Genomic DNA, 23,403 nt, shown 5'->3' on the forward strand with positions numbered 1-23,403 from the left:
AAAAAAAAAAAGACAAGAAAAAATATACACCAAAATTAATTTTTTTTTTAAAAAAAACACACTTTAGAAGTTCATGTGATAATTGTTGGGTTGTGATAAAAAATTAAAATTTTTTTTTTTTATTTTTTCTTATTTTTTTTTTTATTTTTTTTAAAATAAAATATATTTTTTTTTTAAATTTTTTTTAAAATAATTTTTTTTTTTTTTTTTTTTTTTTAAAATATTATTTTTACCTTTATGGAAAAATTTTTATTTTTATTAAAAATTAATTTATTTATTTATATTTTTTTTTTTTTTTAAAAAAAACCCATTTGAAAAAAAAAAAAAAAAAAATATCAAAATTAACCCCCCCCCTAACCCCCTAATCCCATATTTACCCATACTTCACAAAATATATAAAATAAAAGGTCAAAAGTTGAAAAGTTATTTGAATTTAAAGAAGAATTAGGAAGGTAAAAAAAAAACAAAAACCAATAATAATTAAATAAAAATTATAACAATAATAATAGTAGTAATAATAATAATAGGAATAATAAAACTAGTTTTGTTTTTGTATTTTTATGTTTTTTTTTTATTTTTTTAATTAAATTTTATTTTTAGATCAATTTTATGTTTTGTTTAAAAAATAATATTTAATTGTTTTTTTTTATTTTTTTTATTTGGATGACAATAAATATATATTTTGTAAAATGTTTATAACTTACTAATATTTATTCTATATTACAGAGGCGCTTTTTCAGTTGTATATCTTGGTGTTAATAGACAAACTAAACAAAAATATGCCATCAAGGTTATTAATAAATCAGAATTAGGTTCAGATTATGAAAAGAATTTAAAAATGGAAGTCGACATTTTAAAGAAAGTTAATCATCCAAATATTATTGCCTTAAAAGAATTATTTGATACTCCACAAAAATTATATCTTGTTATGGAACTGTAAATATATTTTATTTTTTTATTATTAGATAAACAATAATCTTTATAACATCATACAAATTATAATGAAAATTATAATTATATAACCCTATAAGGTTTATTTATATTTTCAAACACTTTATCTATTATAAAGTAATATTAATTTTAAACTAATCAAAATCTATCAAATATAAAATTTTATCAAAATTAAAATTTTATTTTTTATTTACAAAATGACAGTGTTACAGGTGGTGAATTATTTGATAAAATTGTCGAAAAAGGTTCATATTCAGAACTTGATGCTGCCAATTTAATTAGAAAGATCGTTTCAGCTGTTAAATACCTTCATTCATCAAATATTGTCCATAGAGATTTAAAAGTTTGTATCATCATTATTAATATATAATTTTAAAGTCAATATTTCATTCATAAATATAATTATAATAATAAAAATATTTAGCGATAATAATAATAAATAGCCTGAAAAGTAATAACAATATTTACTAACATATTATTAAATTTATTATTTTATAGCCAGAAAATTTACTCTTAAAATCAAAAGAAAATGACTTGGAAGTTGCAATTGCTGATTTTGGTTTATCAAAAATTATTGGTCAAAGTGTTGTTATGGCTACAGCTTGTGGTACACCAAGTTATGTTGCACCAGAAGTTCTTAATGCAACCGGTTATGATAAAGAAGTCGATATGTGGAGTATTGGTGTTATCACCTATATTTTACTTTGCGGTTTCCCACCATTCTATGGTGACACTGTTCCAGAAATTTTCGAACAAATTATGGAAGCCAATTTCGATTATCCAGAAGAGTACTGGGGTTCAATCTCCAAACCTGCAAAAGATTTTATTAATAAATTATTGGTTGTAGATGTAACTAAGAGACTTTCTGCTGAAGACGCCCTCACACATCCATGGTTAAATAATAGTGTAATTATTAATTTTAATATTCATAATAATCATAACACAAAAACTAATATAATTTTTTTTACTTTTTCAAAAACAGGCTCCAAATACTATCATTAATACTAAAGATAAAATGAAAGAATATGTAGCTGAAAGACAAAAAACTCAACAAAAATTACAAATCTAAAGTATACCAACAAACATGATTTTTTTTTAATTATCTTGAGATCAAAAAAAAAAAAATATATATAAACACCAATCAATCAACCAATCAATCACCAACCACTTTTTTTTTTAAAAAAAAAAAAATCCAAAAAAAAAAATTTTAAAAAAAAAAAAAACAATAATAATATAGAAATTTTAACAAAATATATAATTTGTATTAGCAAATCTAATTAATAATAAATAATAAAATCCAAAATGGGGTTTTTATTTTTCCCAAAAAAAAAAAAAAAAAAAAAAAAACAATTGTTTTTAGAATTTTTAAATTTATTAAATTGCTTTGGATCAAATAAACAGAATTTAATCGGAATAATAGGAAGAAATAATAATAAATAATGTAATAACCAAATATCTTGCCCGAAAAATTTTTATCTTTTTTTTTTTTTCTTTTTTTTTTTTTTATTTTATTTTAATTATTGAATTAAAATAAAAAAAAAAAAGTTTTAAAAAAATCTTTTTTTTTTTTTATTTTTTTTTATTTATTTTTTAAATTATTTTGTTTTATTTTTTTCTTTTTTTTTTTTTATACTTGATTTACATCTATGAGTGATTTGTGTAGCTGTTTAATTATTTTTTTTATAAAAATTTAAATAAAAAATCAAACAAAAAAAAAAAACAAAAAAAAAATATACACATACACACAAAATATAAAAATAACGAAATAACGTATAGTTTATATATACATAAATAATAACCACCAAAATACACACACACACACACACACAAGCAAACAAGCAAACTTTAAACACATATACACACATAGTATCAATTATATAAATAGCCATAAAGGAGTATGTGTTTTTACACTTATTTTACCAATAAAAACCACACATTATAATAGTTTTTATTTTAAAACATGTATATTAATTATTTTTTTTATTTATTTTAGTATATAGGGATAGATTGCAGATAAAACTCTCATTTAGTAAATAAATAATTAAATAGTAACACAATTGGGGTTTAGTATAATGAAAAAGGTAATTATATCATTAATTAAACTATATTTTTTTACATTTTTTATTTTATATTTCCAGTGTGTACAATAATAGATTAATTTAGCATTAATTAAGATAAATTAAATCACTAGGAGGCATATAGTTTATTTTATATAATAATTATTATAATTTTTTTATCTTTTTTTTATTTTTTTTTTTTATTTTATTTTGTATTTATTTTTTTATACTTTTTATTTTTATTTCTTTATATCATTCATTTATATATTTATAAAATTCTATAGTAATTTCTTAACTAATAAATATTAATAAATTTTTTTTTTATTATTTTATTATTAATAAAAATGATAATCTATCCAAATATAATAATCAATTCAGGTGTAAAAAATACTAGAGATAGTAAAGTAACACTAAAAAATAATCAAGTAATAATGAGGAACTATACAAATAATAATAATAAAAATAAGAAAACCAATGAAAATAATAGCAACGAAGAAAATAATAACCAGATTCAAACAATTTTAAAGAAATATAATAATAATAATAATAATAATAATAATAAAAATAATAATATTAATAGTAATAGCGGTAATAGTAATAAATCTATACATGAATCAACACCAAATGATATACCAGCAAATATACCAAGTGTAAAGAATTTAGGTAAACAATATGATTCAAAGGCAGCAGGTCATTTAAATAATCAAAAAATTTTAACTGCAGGTTCAATTTCATCTTCAAATTTACCAAACCAAAATAATAATGGTTCACCTTTAAGTTTATCATCAAGTTCAATTCAAGATATACCAGAGACTGTGAATGGGTTAACATCGTCAATTGTTGCAAAGTTTTCAAAAGGTGAAAATTTTAATAATTCATCAATCGCACATAATAATAGTAATACATTAAACCAATCAACCTCATCAAATTCTACACCGGTACAATCACCAAGAAATTCAACTGAAGTAAATGAAAATAATGATAATGAAATAAATAATAATAATAATGATAATAATAATATTGATAATAATAATAATAATAATGAAAAGGAACTTGAAAAGGTTACATCAAATAAAAAATCATCGTTTATTTCTTTTTCTTCAGACTCAACTTTTACCAATATCGACAGTGACACTAAGCAAAATGAAAATTTAGAAAAGTCAAGCGAGATAATAGAATCAACAACCCAACCAAATAAAGAGAGTGACGATAATAATAATGTAACAGCAAATGGTTTTCCAACTCAAACATCATTTATTACAGATAAAAGCAAAAGATTATCAACACCACCATCTTCAATTACAGCATTCACAACAAGCAGAAATTTCCAATCACATAGAGTTGCCGGTGACTGGAAAGATAGAAAATTCTTTACACAAGGTTCTACAAATAATTTAAATACATCAGCAAGAAAAAATTTAATTGGTGCTAGGGAAGCAATTAATAGTAGCAACAGTAGTGTTACCACAAATAATAGTAATATGACAAAGAGTAATAATTCAATATGCACAGATGAAGTTGGATCAACATTAAATAATGAAGAGTTTGGTAATGCTAATAACGATGGCGGTGCTAGTTCAAGTGCATGTAATAGTAATAGAAGTTCCATAAATTTATCACCCAATATAAACTTTATTAATGAATCATCACCAATTTCAATGACACCAAGATCAACCACACCATCAAACCAAGCATTACTTTCATCCTCACCATTCTCATTATCAGCATCACCAACTAATAGTACTACAAATTTACCAACATTACCAACAGATTTTAATATTACAGAAAATAATAGATCATCAAATAAACCTTTGGTTGATGGTGTTTTTTCATTAAATGAAGAAGATGATGTAAAGTTTTTAGTTAAAGCTTTTAATAGTAGGAAATTAAACCCACACAATATTGATAGAAAGAGTAAAATATCAAAACAAGATGCAGAATGGATTACAAAAAAATTTTATGATAGTGATCGTACCTCCAAATTTATTTTAAGTGAAAGCAGAAATACAATTAAACCAACAACCGCAGCTATTAATAAAGATTCAGCTTTGGTAACCAATAAAAACGTTAAAGAAGGTGAAGAAAATAAAATATCAGAAAAAGTAAAAATAAATGAAAATAAAGTTTTAGAAAATAATAACATTAAGGATTCATTAAAGTCATCACAAGTCTTGGTAAACAATAATAATAGTAATAATAGTAATAATAATATTTTAACTGGAAGTCAAGAGTTTTTACAAAATGAAGACCCACACAGCGCACCATCATACAGATTCTTAGAAGAGGTTGGAAAAAAGAAATGTATTTCAGCAGAGCCATCAAGAAGACCTGGTATTAAGACACCATTGTTTTTAAATGTACCCACTTTAGCTAATCCAACTCAGTTTCATCAAATTCCACCAGAAAGATTATCATCAAATCTTTTTTCAATATCTGTCGAAGAAAATTCACATCAGGATAATCCATTACTTTATAATCAACAAATTATTAATAGAGTTGCAAACGATAAGGATTTGTCTTATCTTTTCTTCCCAGTTTTAAAAACTTCAACAAATATCTCATCATTAAATTCAATATCACACTCACAACCATTAATTAGTAATAACCATAATAAAAATCCAACCAAAAAGAATAAAATTAATAAAAATCCAACAAATAACAATAACATCATTGGTAGTAATAATTCTCCACCATCAAATACAATCAAAATCAGTCCAACTTCTCCTTCAATTTCAAATGCATCGTCACCCAGTGATTTCACATTATCACCATCACCTTCACCATGTACATCTCTTTCCCCATCACCATCTTCACCACCATTAATTGATTCTCCATTTATAAATAAAGAATCTTCAATTCCACAGGTTCCCACAAATAATACTGCTACTACAACAACTACAACCAAGGATAGAAAATCACTTTGGAATTCAATGAAATCAAGCAGTAAACCCCCTCTATCTCCACCAGCAACTCAAGAATCACCACCATCATCATCACCACCAATAAATATACCCAATAATAATAGTAATAATAATAATAATAATGAAAATAATATTGATAATAGTGCTATTACAGAAAATAATATTGTTGTTACAACCATTTCAAAATCAACAAGAGATTTAGAGACCATAGTGGCAGAAGAGTTTAAAAATAGAGAGGATATTTTATTCTGTGCACAACATTTAAAAATGAATAGAATCAAGGTTAGACATGCAACATTAGATTCAATGATAGATTTATTAACCAATCATAGATTATCACAACCAGACTTGGTAGAATCATTTTTACTTACATATAAAACATTTACCACTTCAGTTTTAGTTTTAACAAAATTAATTGAAAGGTATGAGTGTGAAAACCAACCAAATATTACAACACCAATAATAGCATCAACAAATGAAGAGGAAGAGGCATTAGAAGAAAAACCAATTATGAATAGTAATAAAACGATAAAGCTAGGTGTATTAAATATAATTAAATGTTGGGTAGATAGACACCATTACGATTTTGAAAATAATCAAGCACTGTTAGACGCTATTATTGCATTTTTAGAAGGTCCAGTAGTAGATGACGGTATGGAGAAAGTTTCATCAATTATTTTAAAGACTATTGATCGTAAAATTGCAGAGGCAGAGATCAAGCGTTTAGGTATTTCAACATACAATGCAAATGTCAACAGTATTTATTGTAAATTCCCACCATCAATTCTACCATCTTTATCAAAACCAGATCAAGTTCCAACTCTTCAAAACTTTGATGATTTAGAAATTGCAAGACAATTAACATTAATCGAACACGAAGCTTATTCATTTATTAAACCTAGCGAATGTATTAATTTGGCATTTAGCAAAGCTGACAAAGAAACTAAAGCTCCTAATATTATTGCTATAATTAAAAGATCAAACTTATTACCACTCTGGGTTGCTACAGAAATCGTACAAGAAGAACGTTTGGCCAAGCGTGCTAATTTAATTAAGAAATTCATCTCAATAGCGGATCAATGTAAAAATTTAAATAATTTTAATGCTGTTATGGAAATTCTTTCAGGTCTCAATTTGACTCCTGTTTTCCGTTTAAAGAAAACTTGGGAGACTATACCTAGAAAATATTTAGCAACTTTTAGACACTTAAATTCATTAATGGCACCAAAATTCAATTTCAAGGTTTATCGTGATGTTTTACACACTAAAAATTTACCATGCTTACCATTTTTAGGTGTTTATTTAACAGATTTAACATTTTTAGAAGAAGGCTCTTTCGATCAATCTGAAAGTGGTTTAATAAATATGGTTAAAAGATCTCAAATTTCAAATATAGTTCAAGAAATTCAACAATATCAACAATTATCTTATTGCTTTACACCTGTGCCTGTAATCAGAGACTTCCTTTTAAATATTGGTGGCTTACAAGAGAGAGCACTTTACAAACAATCAAAAATAATCGAACCATAGTTAACTTAAAAAAAGATAAAAAAAAAAAAGAAAATTAAATAACAATTATAAAAAGTTTTTTTTTTTTTAAATACATGTAAAAAAATAACAATAAATAAATCAATTTAAGTAATTAGATTTAAATTTAAATTTGGTCAGTGTTTTATTTTAATATAAATATAAATATAAATATAAATATAAAAAAAAGAAATTTACATATGGGTTTTTTTAGGGCAATAGAAAAAAAGGGTTTTCTTTTTTTATTTTTATTTTTTTTTAATAAATAAATAAATAAATAAATAAATAAATAAATAAATAAATAAATAAATAAATAAATAAATTAATATGTATATTTAAGATTTTGATAATATTTTCTAACTATTAAATGAAATTTCATTTGTTGAATAATTTGATTCATAACTATCTCTTTTATAAATTTTTTCTTTTTGATATTATTTTCGAATGTATTGTAAATTATTTCTTGTTCATTTGATATTGAAAAAATAAATACTCTTGGTTGTATTTCACCTCTTTGACGCTCTATTTGGCACTGGATATGTTGGGTTAGGAATTTTTTCTTTATTTCATTATCTTTTATTGAACAATAGGTATTTTTTTCTTTAAAGTTCATACCAATTTCGGACTTTATAAAGGGGAAAGGGGTTGTAACTTCTTTTCCTATAATTATACCACTATTAATTCTTTCTTCGTTTCTTTTTAATAGGATTTCTTCGAGTATACTGATATTATTATTGATTACATTTTCTAAATGATATTTTGAGTAGTATTTATAGTTGCTTTTTAAATTTTTTTCTATAAGTGGGGAGTAAAATATATTTTCATCTATATCGTTAATATAGATATCCATTTTTATTTGACAGATAAACAATAATTAAATAAATAAATAAAAATATAAAAAAAGAAATAAATTATTATTAAGTAATAAAAAATTAAATAGATATGTAAAAAAAAAAAACCAAATAAATCTTAATTTTTTTTTATAAATTAATATTTAAATAAAAAATAAAATTTATTTAAATTTTTTTTTCTTTATTTGAAATAGAGTTTAAAAAAAAATATTTTATTTGAGTTTTAAATAATAGAAATAATGGATTTCATACCTAACCCAAGTTGGAGTTTACCTTAAGTGGGTGTTTTATATGATAACCTTTAGGTTGTGGGTAAAAAGGATTATTGATTGATATAACAATATAAGTGTTTAAATTTATAAAATTTTTTTTTTCTATAGGCTTTCCTATCTTTGTATATATTTGCTGGCCTAAAAATAAAAAATAAAATAAAAGAATTAAATTAGAAAATTGAGAATAAAAGGAAACAAAGAATAATTAAGAATGGAAATTTGTGGGGGGTAGTTAAAAAATTGGGGTTTATAATATTATTTGTAATTGTAAGTACTTGTGTGGGTTAAGTGGTTAGGAATTGTGTGTGTCGAAGTGTTATTTTTTTAAAAAAAATAAAAAAAACTTTATTTTAATATGGATTTAAATAACAACATTTAAATGTAATAAATTAATTATTATAATTAAAAACTTTTTTTTATAATAATTCCTAATTAATTAAGTTTTATTCTTTCATAATAAAGTTGTTTTATTAATTTGATATAAAGAGAAAGTAAAAAAATATTTTAAAAAAAAAATTTTTATTTAAAATAATTCATAATATGATATGATATAATATGCATAAAATATTATATAATAAAACATAAATATTAAAAAGAAATAGTTCACTTTAATAGTGTATAAAAAAAATGTTCAATTAATATTATTCCCATATTTTCCGAGGGAATTTTTTAATTCTAAAAATATTTTTTCGATATCTTTTAGTGAATCTAAATCTTTTTTTGAAAAATTGATGTGTTGTAATAAAAAGTGTGTTAATTCTTCATTACAATTCTCTATTGATATTTTTACAATTTTTTTTAAATCTTCCGAATTAAAATAGGGATCTGTGGGGTTATTTTTAGCTCCAATTTTTAATAGTAATGGTTTTTTAATGAAAATGGCTTTGAATACTGATATGATACCTTTTTTTGCAGATTGTGTTATGATTCTTGATAAAAAACGTTTGTTTTCTGTATATTTTGAAAATAAAAAACGATCTTGTAACCTTAATGGATAACGAGTGACGTTGTCATCATCAATAAAAAAATCTGTATACAACACTGGTTTAAATATTCTAAAAAAAATATCGAAACGTCCACATTTCCATAAAAGAAATTGCCAATTTTTTGCCAATACTTTAATTTGATATTTTTTATTGTAAGTTGGATTGATTCCTGATTTAATTATTAGTGTTGAATTGCTTATGGCTGCTTTGAAGATATCTTGATCTGATAAATCTTTGAGCATCCAGTCAAAGATTTTAAAAGTTTTTCGAGGTGAATATTTCATATCAGTTATTTGAAAATAAAGTTTAATTTCAGTTTCATGTGAATATGATATAAGTTTCTCTAATATTGATATGGTTATCTCCTGTTCACCCGATTGTAATCCTAAATAAAAATAAAAGCTAAAAATAGTTAACCCTATTAATCCTTCGGTGATATAAAGTGATGGGTTGTTCAGTGCTCTTTCCACTTTTTTTAATTCGAGACCTTTGGTTGATTCTAAGTAAAGTTTAAAAATAAACTTTTTTGATGCACTTTTCATTAGAGATTCATAGTTCTCTATTAGTTGTTCGTTTACATTTATCCACAAGGAGTTGTTGTCACTATTGATTAATTCTACTTTTTCATAAAAGTAATTAAAAACTTCTTCTTTTTTAATATAAGGTAATGTATCTTTGATATATGGTTCTTTAAAGCATTCAAAGTTATTATATTTGCTAAATAAATAATCGATAAGAACCATATCACCCGTGGAAATTACAACTCTTTGGTAATCTGCCAGGGATTCTGATATTGTTGCTGTTTTGGCGTATTCAGAGTCAATAGTTTGTTTTTGAAAATCTTTGCATGAATCACTATTTGAATAAAACAAAACAACATCATTAAAATGGTCGGCTATGAAATAATCGTTAAAGTTATTTGATTTATTGTTTATTCTATTATTGTTGATGAAGTTTGCTTTTGATAGTTCTTTAAAATATATATAGTATTGTATTGGCTTATAAAATAGATTTTTTGGGTCATTTAGTTTATTTATTGAATATAGGAGTTTGAATATTTTGTGTGTTGTTTTTTTTATTTCTTGACTATTTAGTAGTGATATTTCAATGATAGATAGACGTAATTGTTGTTTACTAAACTGATTTAAATCTATTAGACCATTTAGGTGTTGTATTATTAGGCTCTGTTTTTCGGTTGGTGTATGTTGTTGAATTACTGTGTTGTATAGTTTTATTAATCTTCTGAAACTATATGAATAGTCTAATGTTTGTATGACTTGATATTGTGATACTAATTCTGCTTTGATTCCGATTGAGTTTAAATAAGCCTGCATTCTATATATCTTGTCTAAACTAGGGGTATCTGTTTGAAAGTTTTTTAATATTGATGTAATTGGTCTCTGGTTTAGTTTGAATAGTGTAGTGTATGCTTGGTATGCAGGAATATTACCACAATCAACTATATATCGTAACCAGTATTCAGTGTTATCAAAATTGTGTGGGATGATACTATCTTGGCAGTAATATGGATATGTTGAAAATAGTTGTGTAAAAAATTCTGCATTCTCTTTAGTATTTTTGGTGTTTTTTTTGATAACAAACTCTACTTCCTTAAAGTTTCTAATAAAATAGCTTTTACTTTTTATTTTATCTTTGTAGATTGCCTTTGCATTACTAAAGTTATTGAATATATATTGGGTGCCTATTATACGATCATAGTTAAACAGTTGACTGAATTTGAAATTTGAAAATATTAATTTGAACATTATTTTATTTCTAAATATTTTCCAGAATGCAATTTCAACATTGTTGATAGTGTTTTTTTCATTTCCTTCCGTGATTTCTAATCGTGGTTGTTTCTTATTGAATGGATTTATATTACTCTTGAATTGATTCTCTTCCAATAGATCTTGTTTAGCCTTTAAATAACTTTCAATTCTATTATAGATTACTTCTTTAGTTCCTCCAGCACCTAAATCCAATCGTTTCGATAGTGCTTGTAGTTTTCTATAATCTGATCTATTCAAACTTTTAAATTCATTTTTAAATATTTCATATGTTATTTCATTATTATTGTTACTGTTGTCGTTATCATTATTATTATTATTATTATTATCTAATTGTTTTCTTTTCTTTTTATTATCCATACTTTATATTTATTATTTATAATCGAGAAACATATGTTAACATTTTATAAAAAAAAAAAAAAATTAAAAAATAGTTACAAAAAAAATCAAAAAAAAAAAATCAAAAATTAATTAATTTTTTTGTCATTTTTTTATCAAAATTTTTTATTTATTTATTATTCAATAAAATGTATAAGATAATATTTTTTGTTCCCAAAGCAAGCTGTGATATCGTCAAAACTTCAATGTTTAAAGTAGGGGCTGGTAGAATGGGAGGTTACGATAGTTGCTGTTTTGTTTCATCAGGAATGGGACAATTTAGGTAATTTCATTTCATTTAATTCAATCATAGAAATCGTATATTATAATACTAATAATTATTTTTTAGACCACTCCAAGGTAGCAACCCAACAATAGGAAACATTGGAAATATAGAATATGTCGAAGAATATAAAGTCGAAATGGTTTGTGATGATAATATAATAAATGATGCAATCAAAGCTTTAAAGGAATCACATCCATATGAAGTCCCAGCATATGAGGTATACAAACTTTTAGATCTTTAAAATCAAATAAATAAATAAATAAATAAATAAAACATAATCAATTAAATAATTTATTTTAAAAAAAAGATTATTATTTTATTGTGTTTTATTACATATAGTAATTAGTAGGAGCAACAACAACAATAGCATTATCAGCTTTTTAGGACATTGTACAAGACGAACAGCACTTTCCAACCAGGCTATTGCTTTTAGAATAAACACCTCCTTTGGCTTTACAGTCTACTTCAAGAATTTTGGGGCAATGTTCATGCACTATAAAACAATGGTTTAGCAGTGCATTATTCGAATTTATTTGGTGGAACTCTTGCTCTATATTACATATCACTTTATAAAAATTATTAAATAGGGAAATTACAAATAATAAAATTACAAATAATTTATAAAACATAATAAATAAAATATAATTTAAAAAAAAATCTTTGTACTTTTTTTTTTTTCTTTAAAAAGATTTATTTTATTTTTCTATAAACAAATAATAAAAAATTAATAAAGTTGTTTTAGATTAAATAATTTCTTTATAATAAAAAATAATAAAAAATAAATAAAATGAAATAATTTAATAATTTTATAATAACAACTCACTTGGTATTTTATTTAAAATTGGTAGATAATAAACAAAATTAAAACAGTCTTAAATGTAATTTAAATAAATATATAAATGGTATTTTCATCATTTTTATTACCAAATATTTCCACAACATTAAAAAATAAAAACCATCATCTATTTATTGTCTTTTTAAAAAAAAATTACACATTATACAAATACAGCTAAAATAATAGATCTGAATTTTAAAAAAAAAAAACAAAACACATGTCCACACACAACTTTAAAATTTTTTTTGGATTATTTTAAAAATAATTTTAATATTAAATTATAATATTAAAAATCAATTAGTTTATTTAATTATAATTTTGAAATGATTCTATTATTTAATATATAATATTTTTTAAAACTATTGTAAATGTAGTATTTGAAATACTCTTTATCATTATTGAATATTACTCTAATTAAATGATTCCAATTAAAATACATTCTTGTGAATGTAAATGCAATTGGGGTTAAAAATATTGATTTTTCCTTTGCTTCATTCCTATCATTTATTGCTAATGATGAATTATTTAAAAACTTTAATTTGTTTTTTGAAAAGATTTTGGCCCCAATATAACTATATTTTTCTAAAAATGACTCTACATCATTGTAATCGATTGTAGAATAAATAAAACCCAAGCTATTTTCATTTGAAAACCAACAGAGAAATAAAATTAAAAATTCAAATATAATATTACCCATTTCTTTATTATTTTCAACTTTATTTCTAATTCTAGGATCGATGATTATTTTGTTTAGTTCCAAAACATCACCTTTTAATGAGGTTACTGGATAGTTAATAGCTCCTTTTGAAATATAGGTACAATAATTATCAATACCAATTATAATAGATCCATATAAAATGATTTCGTTATCTACTCTAATAGTGATATGTAATGATTTATCAGTAAACATATCATTTGCAAAAAATGAATCATTTTTTGGGGCTACCTGAAATTCTTCTTTTTTATATTCCGTTGATAATGATTTTACTATAAAATAGTCAATTTCTTTGGAATATGATTTTTCAAAAGAAATCTTTATATTAAAATCATTTTTATTTAATATTTTATAATAACTATTTTGTATATTAAAATTTAATTTATAATTATTTAAATTTATACTATCCATTAATATAAAACTGTTTATAATGATTTAGAAAATGTAATAAAATGAAATTAGAAAAAAAAAAAATTATAAAAAAGATAAAATAATATCTATTTATTTAAAAATAAAAAGTTTTTTGTTATAAAATTTTAAATTAAAAAATCGATATTTTATTTGATGAAATTAAAAAAAAAAAAAGGAAAATATACAACACTTTATTTTAGAAAATAATATTTCAAAAATTATTAATTAAATTATTGGTAATTTGTTGTGGGTTGGTGGGGTATGTATCTATTATTTATGGGTATGTGAAAATATCTAAAAATAAAATATAATGGTGTGAAGCGTATGAGTGGTAATTTATTAATATATTAAATATATGAATAAAAAAATACGATAACTTGCTATTTGATTTGAAAATTAAATGGATAATTTGTTGTAAAAAAATACATATAGTTGATTATTTTGTATATTGCCCTTATTTAATTAATTATATACTGAGCGTATAAAAACTATTAACTATTTGAAAAAAAATATTATTATTTATATATGTTATGAAATTTTTGAAATTATTATTACAAAAAAAATAAAAAAAAAACTGACTAAATATTTAAGTTTAAATTCAATTCGAATTATTGCCACTGGTATTAATACTGCTTGTGCTTGTAGTACCACTTTGACTAACATTACTATTATTGTTATTATTACTATTATTGTTGTTGGTGTTGTTATTGCTATTATTATTATTGGAAACACCACCTAAATTACTTAGTCGTGAACGAAACCTTGGTTGTTGAGTTGGGGTTGGTTGATTTGAGTCAGAGTTACTTGTAGAAACATTGTTAGTTTGGGTATTGGATTGGCTATCATTATTGCTGCTATTGGATCTTAATCTTAAAGGAACTTGCAAAGATGGTTGATATGGTTGATATCTTTGAGATGAATTTGTCAAACTTCCTGTTATTGTATCCATTGTATCCTGTAAAATACTTGAATAGGGTAGAGACAAACGTAATCTTGAACTTGGGTTTCTAATTCCTTCATTATCTGAGTCCTGTGATAAATCTTCTGAATCTTGTGATTCTCCTGCTAATCTCGAGTATCTAGAGTATCTATAACGATCAAAAACGTTAACATGATTATCCTCATTTGGTTGATCTGTTCTTTCTTGGTCAGATAAAACTTGATATCTTTGGAATCTATATCTTGGGTAATGTGGTGCATTTGGTTGGTTTGTTTGTTGCTGTTGCTGTTGATGTTGGAAATGTCTATGAAGAATTTGCATTTGATGTTGCTGATGCATCATTTGTTGAAGATGATGTATAGATGGTTGGGATGGTTGTTGCTGTTGTGTTGCTTGTGATTGAGGTGATGGTGACATTATATGGTGGGGTATATTTGAAGATATTGTAACTGGTGTGGATCCTGGTGGTGTTGTAGTGGTAATAGAGGAGGCAGTTGTTGGAGGTGATGAAGGTGGTGAAGGTAATGATAAAGTTGATGAAGTTATTGATACTGCCATTGATGGCACTAAATATGGTTGTACTACTGTTGCTGGCAATGGTGTGGAAGTGGTTGTAACTGACGATGGTGCAGATGAGGTTGGTGGTGCAGATGAGGTTGGTGGTGCAGATGAGGTTGGTGGAGCAGGTAGCGGTGATTGTGGCTGAAAATAAGAGGAATAAACAGATAGTGGAGAGACAGGATCGCCACGATCCAATTGATCTTGATCCTCACCACCACGAGCGAGGTAAAATCCATGAACCGATGGATCAAATGAATGTATTCTTCTGGCACTCGAAAAGAATAATGGCTGTCTAGATCTTGTTGGTAAAAAAGGTGAATATTGAGTTGCTGAGAAACTAGTTGGAGAAGTTGGTCTTAATGGTGTTGCTGGTTCATCGACATTATCATCAGATGATGTTGTTGATGTTGTAGTAGTGGTTGTTGAGTTATTATTGTTGCTGTTATTGCTACTACTATTCTCTTGAAAAGAATAAAAACGAGATACAGTATCCTGTTGCTCCTGTCTAAGTTGACTTTGTATATGTAATCGATTACTTCTTCTACGTCTTGAAAACTCCATAAGAATCGTATCGAATTTATCTATTAAATATTTATTGTGTGGATTAAAATCCTCGACAAAATCCTCGAATGTAACTGGTTGTTCACCAGTATCAGCTCTATAAACATTTACATTCTAAAATAATATAAAAAAAAAAAAAAAAAAAAATTAGTATTATAAAAACTATTTATTCTATTTTATAGTTATAGTTAGTTACCTCCAAAATCGCTCTTATTTTTTTAACTAACTCTGATTCATAATTTGGGTGTGCCCATTTACCCATTTAATAATTTATATTTATGTGTATATATATATAAAAAACAAACCAAAATTAAATTAATTAATTTTTTTTTATTTTGTTTTTCTTAAAAAAAAAAAAAAGAAACAATTTATATATATATATATATATAAAAATAGGAAATAGTTTTTTTTTAATTAAATTTAAGAGGCAAAGTTTATATATATACAAACTTTGTGCAAATTTAAATTTTAAAAAAATAATAAAAAAAAAAATAAAATAAAAATAATAAAATTTTTTTTTTTCTTGTTTTTTTTTTATTTTTTTTATTTTTTTTTTGAATTTAAAGAACTTATTTTTTATTTTTTTAATAAATAAATATAAATAAATATAATAAAATATAAATAGATAAAAAATAAAACAGTGTATTATACCTATAAATTATATAATTAAATTTGAAAAAAAAAAAAATAAAAAAAAAAATAAAAAAATAAAAAAATAAAAAAAATAACTCCATATTATTTAATTTAAATAAATAAGCGGTTTAATGCACGAATTTTTTTTTTTTTTCTATATCCTAATTTAATTTTTATTTTTTTTATTTTTTATTTATTTATAACAAATAACCCACACCCCCCCCAAACACAAAAAAAATAGTATGAAAAATTTATTTAATAATATTAATAATATTCATAATCATCATAATCAAATTAAATATAACTCGCTCATAAATAATATTTTATTAAATAAATCTAATAGTAACAACAATACAAAAATAAATAAAAATACTTTATACAATACATTTAAAATATCGCAATCAATAATGGGTAATAAAGATTTAAAAAGAAAACACGAAGAAGATGAATATAGCGATGAAGATACAATAGACGAAAATGATCATTGTTGCAGCCATGATGAAGGTGATAATGACAATAGTAATCACAATAATAGTAATAATAACCAAATTTCACCAATCCTAAAATCAACCAAAACAACTACAACAATTTCTACAACAATTTCTACAAATCTAAAATCAACCAAAAAAGAGCCACCAAAAAAGCAGACTATGATAACCCAATTTTTTTCAAAAGTCGAACCCTCAGTACCACAAATTAATATGACAACCAATAAAAAGAACAATAGTGATAATAGTAGTATAACTACAGAATCACCATTTTTTAAAAAGATTGAAAGTGATGAAAATGTTAAATTAAAACAAGTAGGCAACTCACCATTTTTCAAAAAAGTTTCAAAGGATGAAGAAAATGATATCTCAACAAAAACAAAAAAAAAGAAAAAAGTTAATGAACAGGAGGAAGATGATGAAGAAAGTGATGAAGATGAATACATTGATGAAATTAAACCAGTTAAAAAACAGAGTGCAAACAAAAAGAAAAAAGTTAACTTGACTGAAAATAAATTTTCAACTTTAAATCTGTCAGATGAAAATTATAAACAAGATAAAGAATTTATGTCCAGTAAAAAAGAAAAGTTGGATAATATTAAAATTGGTGCACATGTTTCAATTAAAGACGGTTACCCAAGACTTATAGAGAATGCAGTAAAATGTGGCTTTAAGGCATTGGCTTTTTTTACCAATCCCCCAAGAACTTGGAGACCAATAACAGTCAAAGATGATGATGCTCAAAAGTTTAAAGACTCTTGCAAGAAATTTGATTTCTCACCAAACTATATTATGCCACATGGAAGTTATTTCTTAAATTTAGGCTCACCAGAAATAGACAAGTTAGAAAAGAGTAGAAAGCTTTTCATCCACGAAATGAACAATTGCGAAAAACTTGGCATTTCACTATACAATTTTCATCCAGGTTCACATTTAAATATTATTACAGAAGAGGAATCAATTAAAATTATTGCCGAATCTATAAACATAGCACATCGTCAAACTAAAAATGTTATTGCCGTCATTGAATGTACAGCTGGTCAAGGTAGCAATTTAGGTTATAAATTCGAGCATCTTCGTGACATTATCGAAATGGTAGAAGATAAATCTAGAGTGGGCGTTTGTTTGGATACTTGCCATATGTTTGCTGCTGGTTATAATTTGAAGACTCAAAGTAATTGTAAAGTAATATTTCAAGAATTTGATCGTATTGTAGGTTTCAAGTATCTCAAGGGTATTCATTTAAATGACAGTAAATCAGATTGTGGAACCAAATTAGATCGACATGAAAATATTGACAAGGGTTTTATTGGTGCAAATTGTTTCAAATTTTTAGTTAACGATAAACGTTTCCAAAATCTACCAATGATTTTAGAAACTGAAGGTAACCATATAAATGAAGTTAAACAATTATATGACTACATTATTGAAAATGATGATAAAGAAGAAAAAAAAGAAAAAGAAGAAGAAAAATAAAAATAAAAAATCAAATTCTTTATTATATTTTAAAAGGATATTATAAAGGGAATAAATATATTGTGATAGATATATTAAAAAAAAATATCAAATCAAAATATTTCTTTTTTTTTTTCATATGATTTTCAAAAGTTTTTTTTTTTTTTGGTATCAAAGGGCATATTGCCAAATCTTTAGTAAAAATCTTTTATTAAATTTCATCAAAATACATCATTAAAAAAAAAAAATAATAAAAAAAAAAAAGATTTCGAAAACGAATTCGTTAATAATTTTTCTTTTTTTTTTTTTTTATTTTTTGTTTTTTTCTAAATTTTTTTCACCAGTTTTTTAAATTTTTTTAAATTTATTTATTTTATATTAAATTAAAAAAATATTTATATTTATATTTCTCCTTCCTCCTATTGTCCTATTCCTATTGTTTATTTATTTATTTATTATTCATAGATTAAATAACAAAAATAAATTTTATTTAATATAAATAAAAAATTTTAAAAATTGAAATCCAATTTTTTTTTTTTTTTTTAGAAAATTAAATATCATACATCATTAATTTAATAATTTGTAATATTATCTTTTTTTTCTCGTCCAAAAAGAAAGTTTTTCTTATAATTTAATAAATTAAATAGTTAATAAAATAATTAAAAAAAAAAAAAAGTTTATATGTTTTGTAAAATCATAAATTAATTAATAAATAATAAATTTAATATATATATACAATATTTTATGTATTGATTTGACATACCCCTAGGACAGAGAAATCATATACAATAAAATAGAAATAAAATAGTAAGTAAATATTTTTTGTAAAAACATTCAAACCACACCCACACAGTTTTAAATTTAGGTTATTTAGATTAAAACCCATCAATAATACATCACCAGGGAAATATAATAATAATTTATTATTATTATATCTATTTTGTTTTTATTTAAAAATTTTATTATACTTTTATAATACATATATATTAATTTTTTTATTTTTTTTATAAAATTTTTATATTTTTTATATTTTTTTATAAATATAGAAATGACGAGTTTATTTAAAAAACCATCAAAGGATAATTTATTAGATGAAGTTAATATAGAGTTTAGTGATTATGAATCATCATCATCATCATCAGTTTCAACCAATTCCTCACCAAATTTAATATCGCATAATAGTAGTGGAAATCAAAACAAAAATGGCAATTTCAAACCAGAAAGTTTAAACTCATTAACAGATTTATTTATATATATATTTGGTGTAGATTTAAGAAGTTTAGCAGCAATGAGAATTGGGTTATCAATTTTAATAATATTGGATTTATATGTTAGATCCTTATATTTATATGACCATTATACCGATGCAGGCACATTACCAGTCAGTTCAGTTATAGATATAAACCCATTCTATTGGTCTCTTTATTTCATCACAGCCAACTATTATATTACTGTAGCATTATTTATTATGAATGCATGCTTTGCATTCTGTTTTTTAATTGGGTATAGAACTACCTTGGCCAATGTATTGTGCTGGATATTCATGACATCACTTCATGTCAGAAATCCATATGTTTTAAATGGTGGAGACGATTTCTTTAGACTTTTTGTATTCTGGGCAATGTTTTTACCATGCGGTGCTAAATTTTCTATCGACAGTCTTTTAAATTTAGAGTATACCAACAAGAAGAACAACACTTTAAACCCCAAATCAGTAACCTATAACCCAATTTCAAGTAGCAATCAATATATTCCAACAACAGATTCAGAGGGCAAATATTTATTATCATTCGCAAGTGTTGCTATTCAAGTCCAATTTGCATTGGTTTATATTATTACTGCTGCTTTAAAGACCGGCAAAGAATGGAATGTCGAGTACAGTTCAGTTTGGTATGCTCTTCATTTAGATCAATTTGCAACTCCACTTGGTATTTGGCTTCGTCAATTTGTTAGCTTGGGTCAATTTTTAACATGGTTTACCATTGTATTTGAATGGATCGGTCCATTGTTCTTCTGTATTCCATTTAGAAAATTACACGGCCCAATTCGTACTATTGGTGTAATTGGATTTTGGTGTATGCATTTCGGTTTTGGTTCGTGCATGGAATTAGGTTTCTTTATGTATATTCCAGGAATGTGTTCACTTGTTTTCTTACCATCTTGGTTCTGGGATAAAATTTTCGATTATCTTTACAGCAATAGCAAATCTCAATATAGAACTACATCATTGATTTATATTAATTCAAATAACGAATCACTTTACAAAACTATTTCAATTTATAAACAATTCTTTTTATTACACTCAACTCCAATTTTAATGGTACAACGCCACGATGAAGAAAATTTATTAAATGGCGGTGGTATAAATACTGCTAATGGCACCACTGGTGGTGTAAATTCAATATATAATGAATTTAAAGAAAGAAACTGTTGGATTGCAGTCGAAAATTCAATAACCAACGAAAGAGTGTATAGTTATGATGCTTTTATAACTTTAATTAATTTATCACCAATCCTTCAATACCTTAATTTAATCTTTAACACCAATTTATTCAGAAGATTCTATTCATTTTTAAATTCAAACAAATTATTTAATAACCAAAAATTAAATCCAATATTAAAAGTTTCTAATAAGATATACCCAAAACAAACAATAACATGCTCGAGAAAGTAAGTAATAGTATATTTAGTTATTAATAATAATAGTAATAGTGCTTACTAACTGATAATTTAATATTAAAATTAATATAGGTATTGGTTAGAAACATTTTGTTTTTTAATGTTAATTTATGTAATAAATTGGAATTTAGCAGGTTTATATGGTTATAGAGTACCAGAACCAATTAGATGGGTTGCACAATCTTTAAAAGTTGAACAACATTGGTCAATGTTTAGTCCATATCCATCAAAAGATAATGGTTGGATGGTTTATCCAGGTGAATTATCAGATGGAACTTTTATCGATATTTTTACAGGTCAAAATATTACATACGAAAAGCCTGCTTTAATTTCTTCAACTTTCCCAACCCAACGTTGGAGAAAATATTTAATGAATCTTCAAGGTTCCGGTTTTAAAGAGAAGAGATTGTTATATGGAAGATATTTATGTCGTGAATGGAATTGGTTTGGAAGACACCCTGAAAATCAATTAAAATCATTTAAACTTATTTTCATGTGGCAATTAACCCCAACATTCCCAACCGAGAAAAACCCTAATCCAACTGCCTTACCTCCAGAACCAATTGAATTATGGTCCCATTATTGTTAAAATATAAAATAAAAATAACTAAAAATTTAAAAATATACATAATAAAAAATAAAAAAACCCTTTGTTACATTATGTTTTATTAATTATATTAACAATTATTAATTTTTATAATAGCTCTATACTATATTCATATTTTCCTATGGTCCAATAAACTTTATTAACTTGGATGGTATCGCTATTGGTGATATCGTCTTTAATAATTTCTTTATTTTTATAGTTTTTTAATCTTTCTTTAGTATCATCACTTTCTTCATCACTTCTTTCCTGGTCCATTATTAACAGATCTGAGGATATCGACAAGTGTGGCTCTGGTTCCTATTTATATTTAAAATTAAAAGTTTAGTTTAGTAAGTTTACAAACTATTATATGAAATTATTGCTTTGTATTTTTATAATAAACCTACATTATAGTATTTAGGGAATTTAAATAATTGTAAGCAATTATCAATTCTTTCTATTAGTTTTAAAACTGGGTTTTTAAATTTTATATCTATAGGTACTGATAAAAAAATTCTTGATTGGTTTTCGTTTATAAAGGAGCAACAGTGATCCGCTAATTTAATATTGAACGGTCTTTGATTTTTTAAAATTTTTCTTAATTCATTTGAAAAAGATTCTATATGATGTTCTCTCATTGGAAATGTTTTAGATAATGAAATGTGATAATCGTTTAAGTCTTCTCTTATCCCAACTTGATTCCCAATTTCTTTAACTTGGTTTATTAAATCTGATATATCATTTCTATATTTAGGTACTATAATAAATGTTTTTAATTAAAAAAAAAATTAGAATTTTCGTTAAATTTAAAAATAAAGAAAATAAAGGTATATTTACTTTTTAAAAATATGAATGATGGGTAATTACCATCTACATGTTCAAATAATCTTATTCTTTTGTTTTCTGTAGCTGTGATAGAGTTGCTGGTGTTTTCTTTGATTATGTTATTATTACTATTTATATTTTGAAATAAGTTTAAAGGAATATCGGGTATATCATCATCGATAGTTGGTTCTATTAAATCTATTGACCTTTTATTATAATTTTTATTATTATTACTTTTATTGTTATTATTATTATTGCTATTGTTATTGTTATTGCTATTATTATTTTTGTTTTTGTTATTATTGGTATTTTCAGTTTTTTTAGAATTATTTGAAATAGTGGGTAAAAGTGGGGGTGATGTTATATTATCATTTTCTTCATCATCATCAATATAATACTTGAGATATTCCATATAAACAAACTATGTAATTTTTTGCTGTATATACGAAATAGTGATGACGACAATAAAATTATAATTTTTTATATTAATATCAATAAATATCAACACTAAAAAAAACAAAAAAAAAAAAAAAAAGTAAATGAAAAAAAAAAATAAAAAAATGTAAAAAAAAAAAAAAAACAATTATTTTTTTTATTTTTTGAAATCAAAAATAATAATTAAAAATATAATAATTAATTTTTAAAAAATACCCCACTCCAGAAAAAAAAAAAATTTTGTTTTTTTTTAATAAATAAAT

The 23,403-nt window shown here is 23.7% G+C and overlaps 10 protein-coding genes across 10 annotated transcripts; 5 read left to right on the forward strand and 5 right to left on the reverse strand.

Moving 5' to 3' along the window:
* Window positions 1–423: 423 nt before the first annotated feature.
* Window positions 424–2,020, forward strand: DICPUDRAFT_157928 (myosin light chain kinase; the record flags this gene model as incomplete). The annotated part of the gene is made up of 5 exons (XM_003293082.1): window positions 424–452; window positions 727–936; window positions 1,156–1,294; window positions 1,450–1,857; window positions 1,934–2,020. Coding segments are annotated over 5 exons (873 nt in total), but the record flags the coding sequence as incomplete, so codon positions are not given.
* A 1,332-nt stretch (window positions 2,021–3,352) lies between these two features.
* Window positions 3,353–7,459, forward strand: DICPUDRAFT_157929 (uncharacterized protein; the record flags this gene model as incomplete). Its single annotated transcript, XM_003293083.1, has 1 exon — window positions 3,353–7,459. The coding sequence occupies one exon, from the start codon at window positions 3,353–3,355 to the stop codon at window positions 7,457–7,459; it is 4,107 nt and encodes a 1,368-aa protein (XP_003293131.1).
* Window positions 7,460–7,778: 319 nt separating this feature from the next.
* On the reverse strand, window positions 7,779–8,306 carry DICPUDRAFT_83714 (uncharacterized protein; the record flags this gene model as incomplete). The annotated part of the gene is made up of 1 exon (XM_003293089.1): window positions 7,779–8,306. One exon carries the CDS (start codon window positions 8,304–8,306, stop codon window positions 7,779–7,781), a length of 528 nt encoding a protein of 175 aa, XP_003293137.1.
* A 904-nt stretch (window positions 8,307–9,210) lies between these two features.
* On the reverse strand, window positions 9,211–11,712 carry DICPUDRAFT_157930 (uncharacterized protein; the record flags this gene model as incomplete). Its single annotated transcript, XM_003293090.1, has 2 exons — window positions 9,211–10,563; window positions 10,783–11,712. 2 exons carry the CDS (start codon window positions 11,710–11,712, stop codon window positions 9,211–9,213), a joined length of 2,283 nt encoding a protein of 760 aa, XP_003293138.1.
* A 167-nt stretch (window positions 11,713–11,879) lies between these two features.
* DICPUDRAFT_41582 (uncharacterized protein) lies at window positions 11,880–12,257 on the forward strand (the record flags this gene model as incomplete). Its single annotated transcript, XM_003293084.1, has 2 exons — window positions 11,880–12,013; window positions 12,080–12,257. 2 exons carry the CDS (start codon window positions 11,880–11,882, stop codon window positions 12,255–12,257), a joined length of 312 nt encoding a protein of 103 aa, XP_003293132.1.
* A 904-nt stretch (window positions 12,258–13,161) lies between these two features.
* Window positions 13,162–13,977, reverse strand: DICPUDRAFT_83717 (uncharacterized protein; the record flags this gene model as incomplete). The annotated part of the gene is made up of 1 exon (XM_003293091.1): window positions 13,162–13,977. The coding sequence occupies one exon, from the start codon at window positions 13,975–13,977 to the stop codon at window positions 13,162–13,164; it is 816 nt and encodes a 271-aa protein (XP_003293139.1).
* Window positions 13,978–14,044: 67 nt separating this feature from the next.
* Window positions 14,045–16,678, reverse strand: DICPUDRAFT_99564 (uncharacterized protein). Its single transcript, XM_003293092.1, has 2 exons — window positions 16,236–16,678; window positions 14,045–16,153 (listed from the first exon to the last, which is right to left on the reverse strand). Exons 1-2 carry the CDS (start codon window positions 16,299–16,301, stop codon window positions 14,576–14,578), a joined length of 1,644 nt encoding a protein of 547 aa, XP_003293140.1. The 5' UTR covers window positions 16,302–16,678; the 3' UTR covers window positions 14,045–14,575.
* A 1,049-nt stretch (window positions 16,679–17,727) lies between these two features.
* DICPUDRAFT_41583 (uncharacterized protein) lies at window positions 17,728–18,636 on the forward strand (the record flags this gene model as incomplete). Its single annotated transcript, XM_003293085.1, has 1 exon — window positions 17,728–18,636. One exon carries the CDS (start codon window positions 17,728–17,730, stop codon window positions 18,634–18,636), a length of 909 nt encoding a protein of 302 aa, XP_003293133.1.
* Window positions 18,637–19,663: 1,027 nt separating this feature from the next.
* Window positions 19,664–21,883, forward strand: DICPUDRAFT_41586 (uncharacterized protein; the record flags this gene model as incomplete). The annotated part of the gene is made up of 2 exons (XM_003293086.1): window positions 19,664–21,285; window positions 21,367–21,883. The coding sequence occupies 2 exons, from the start codon at window positions 19,664–19,666 to the stop codon at window positions 21,881–21,883; spliced, it is 2,139 nt and encodes a 712-aa protein (XP_003293134.1).
* Window positions 21,884–21,988: 105 nt separating this feature from the next.
* DICPUDRAFT_157936 (uncharacterized protein) lies at window positions 21,989–23,117 on the reverse strand (the record flags this gene model as incomplete). The annotated part of the gene is made up of 3 exons (XM_003293093.1): window positions 21,989–22,198; window positions 22,288–22,637; window positions 22,718–23,117. The coding sequence occupies 3 exons, from the start codon at window positions 23,115–23,117 to the stop codon at window positions 21,989–21,991; spliced, it is 960 nt and encodes a 319-aa protein (XP_003293141.1).
* Window positions 23,118–23,403: the final 286 nt, after the last annotated feature.

Source organism: Dictyostelium purpureum (genome assembly GCF_000190715.1).
Source record: "Dictyostelium purpureum unplaced genomic scaffold DICPUscaffold_398, whole genome shotgun sequence".
Taxonomy (NCBI): domain Eukaryota; phylum Evosea; class Eumycetozoa; order Dictyosteliales; family Dictyosteliaceae; genus Dictyostelium; species Dictyostelium purpureum.

What these genes read in the sequence shown, in the direction of transcription:
- DICPUDRAFT_99564 (XM_003293092.1), bottom strand. Translation starts at nt 16,301, where the DNA reads ATGGGTAAATGGGCACACCCAAATTATGAATCAGAGTTAGTTAAAAAA. An exon ending in AAATAAGAGCGATTTTGGAG is followed by an intron (nt 16,154 to 16,235) that starts GTAACTAACTAT and finishes ATATTATTTTAG; the next exon opens with AATGTAAATGTTTATAGAGC.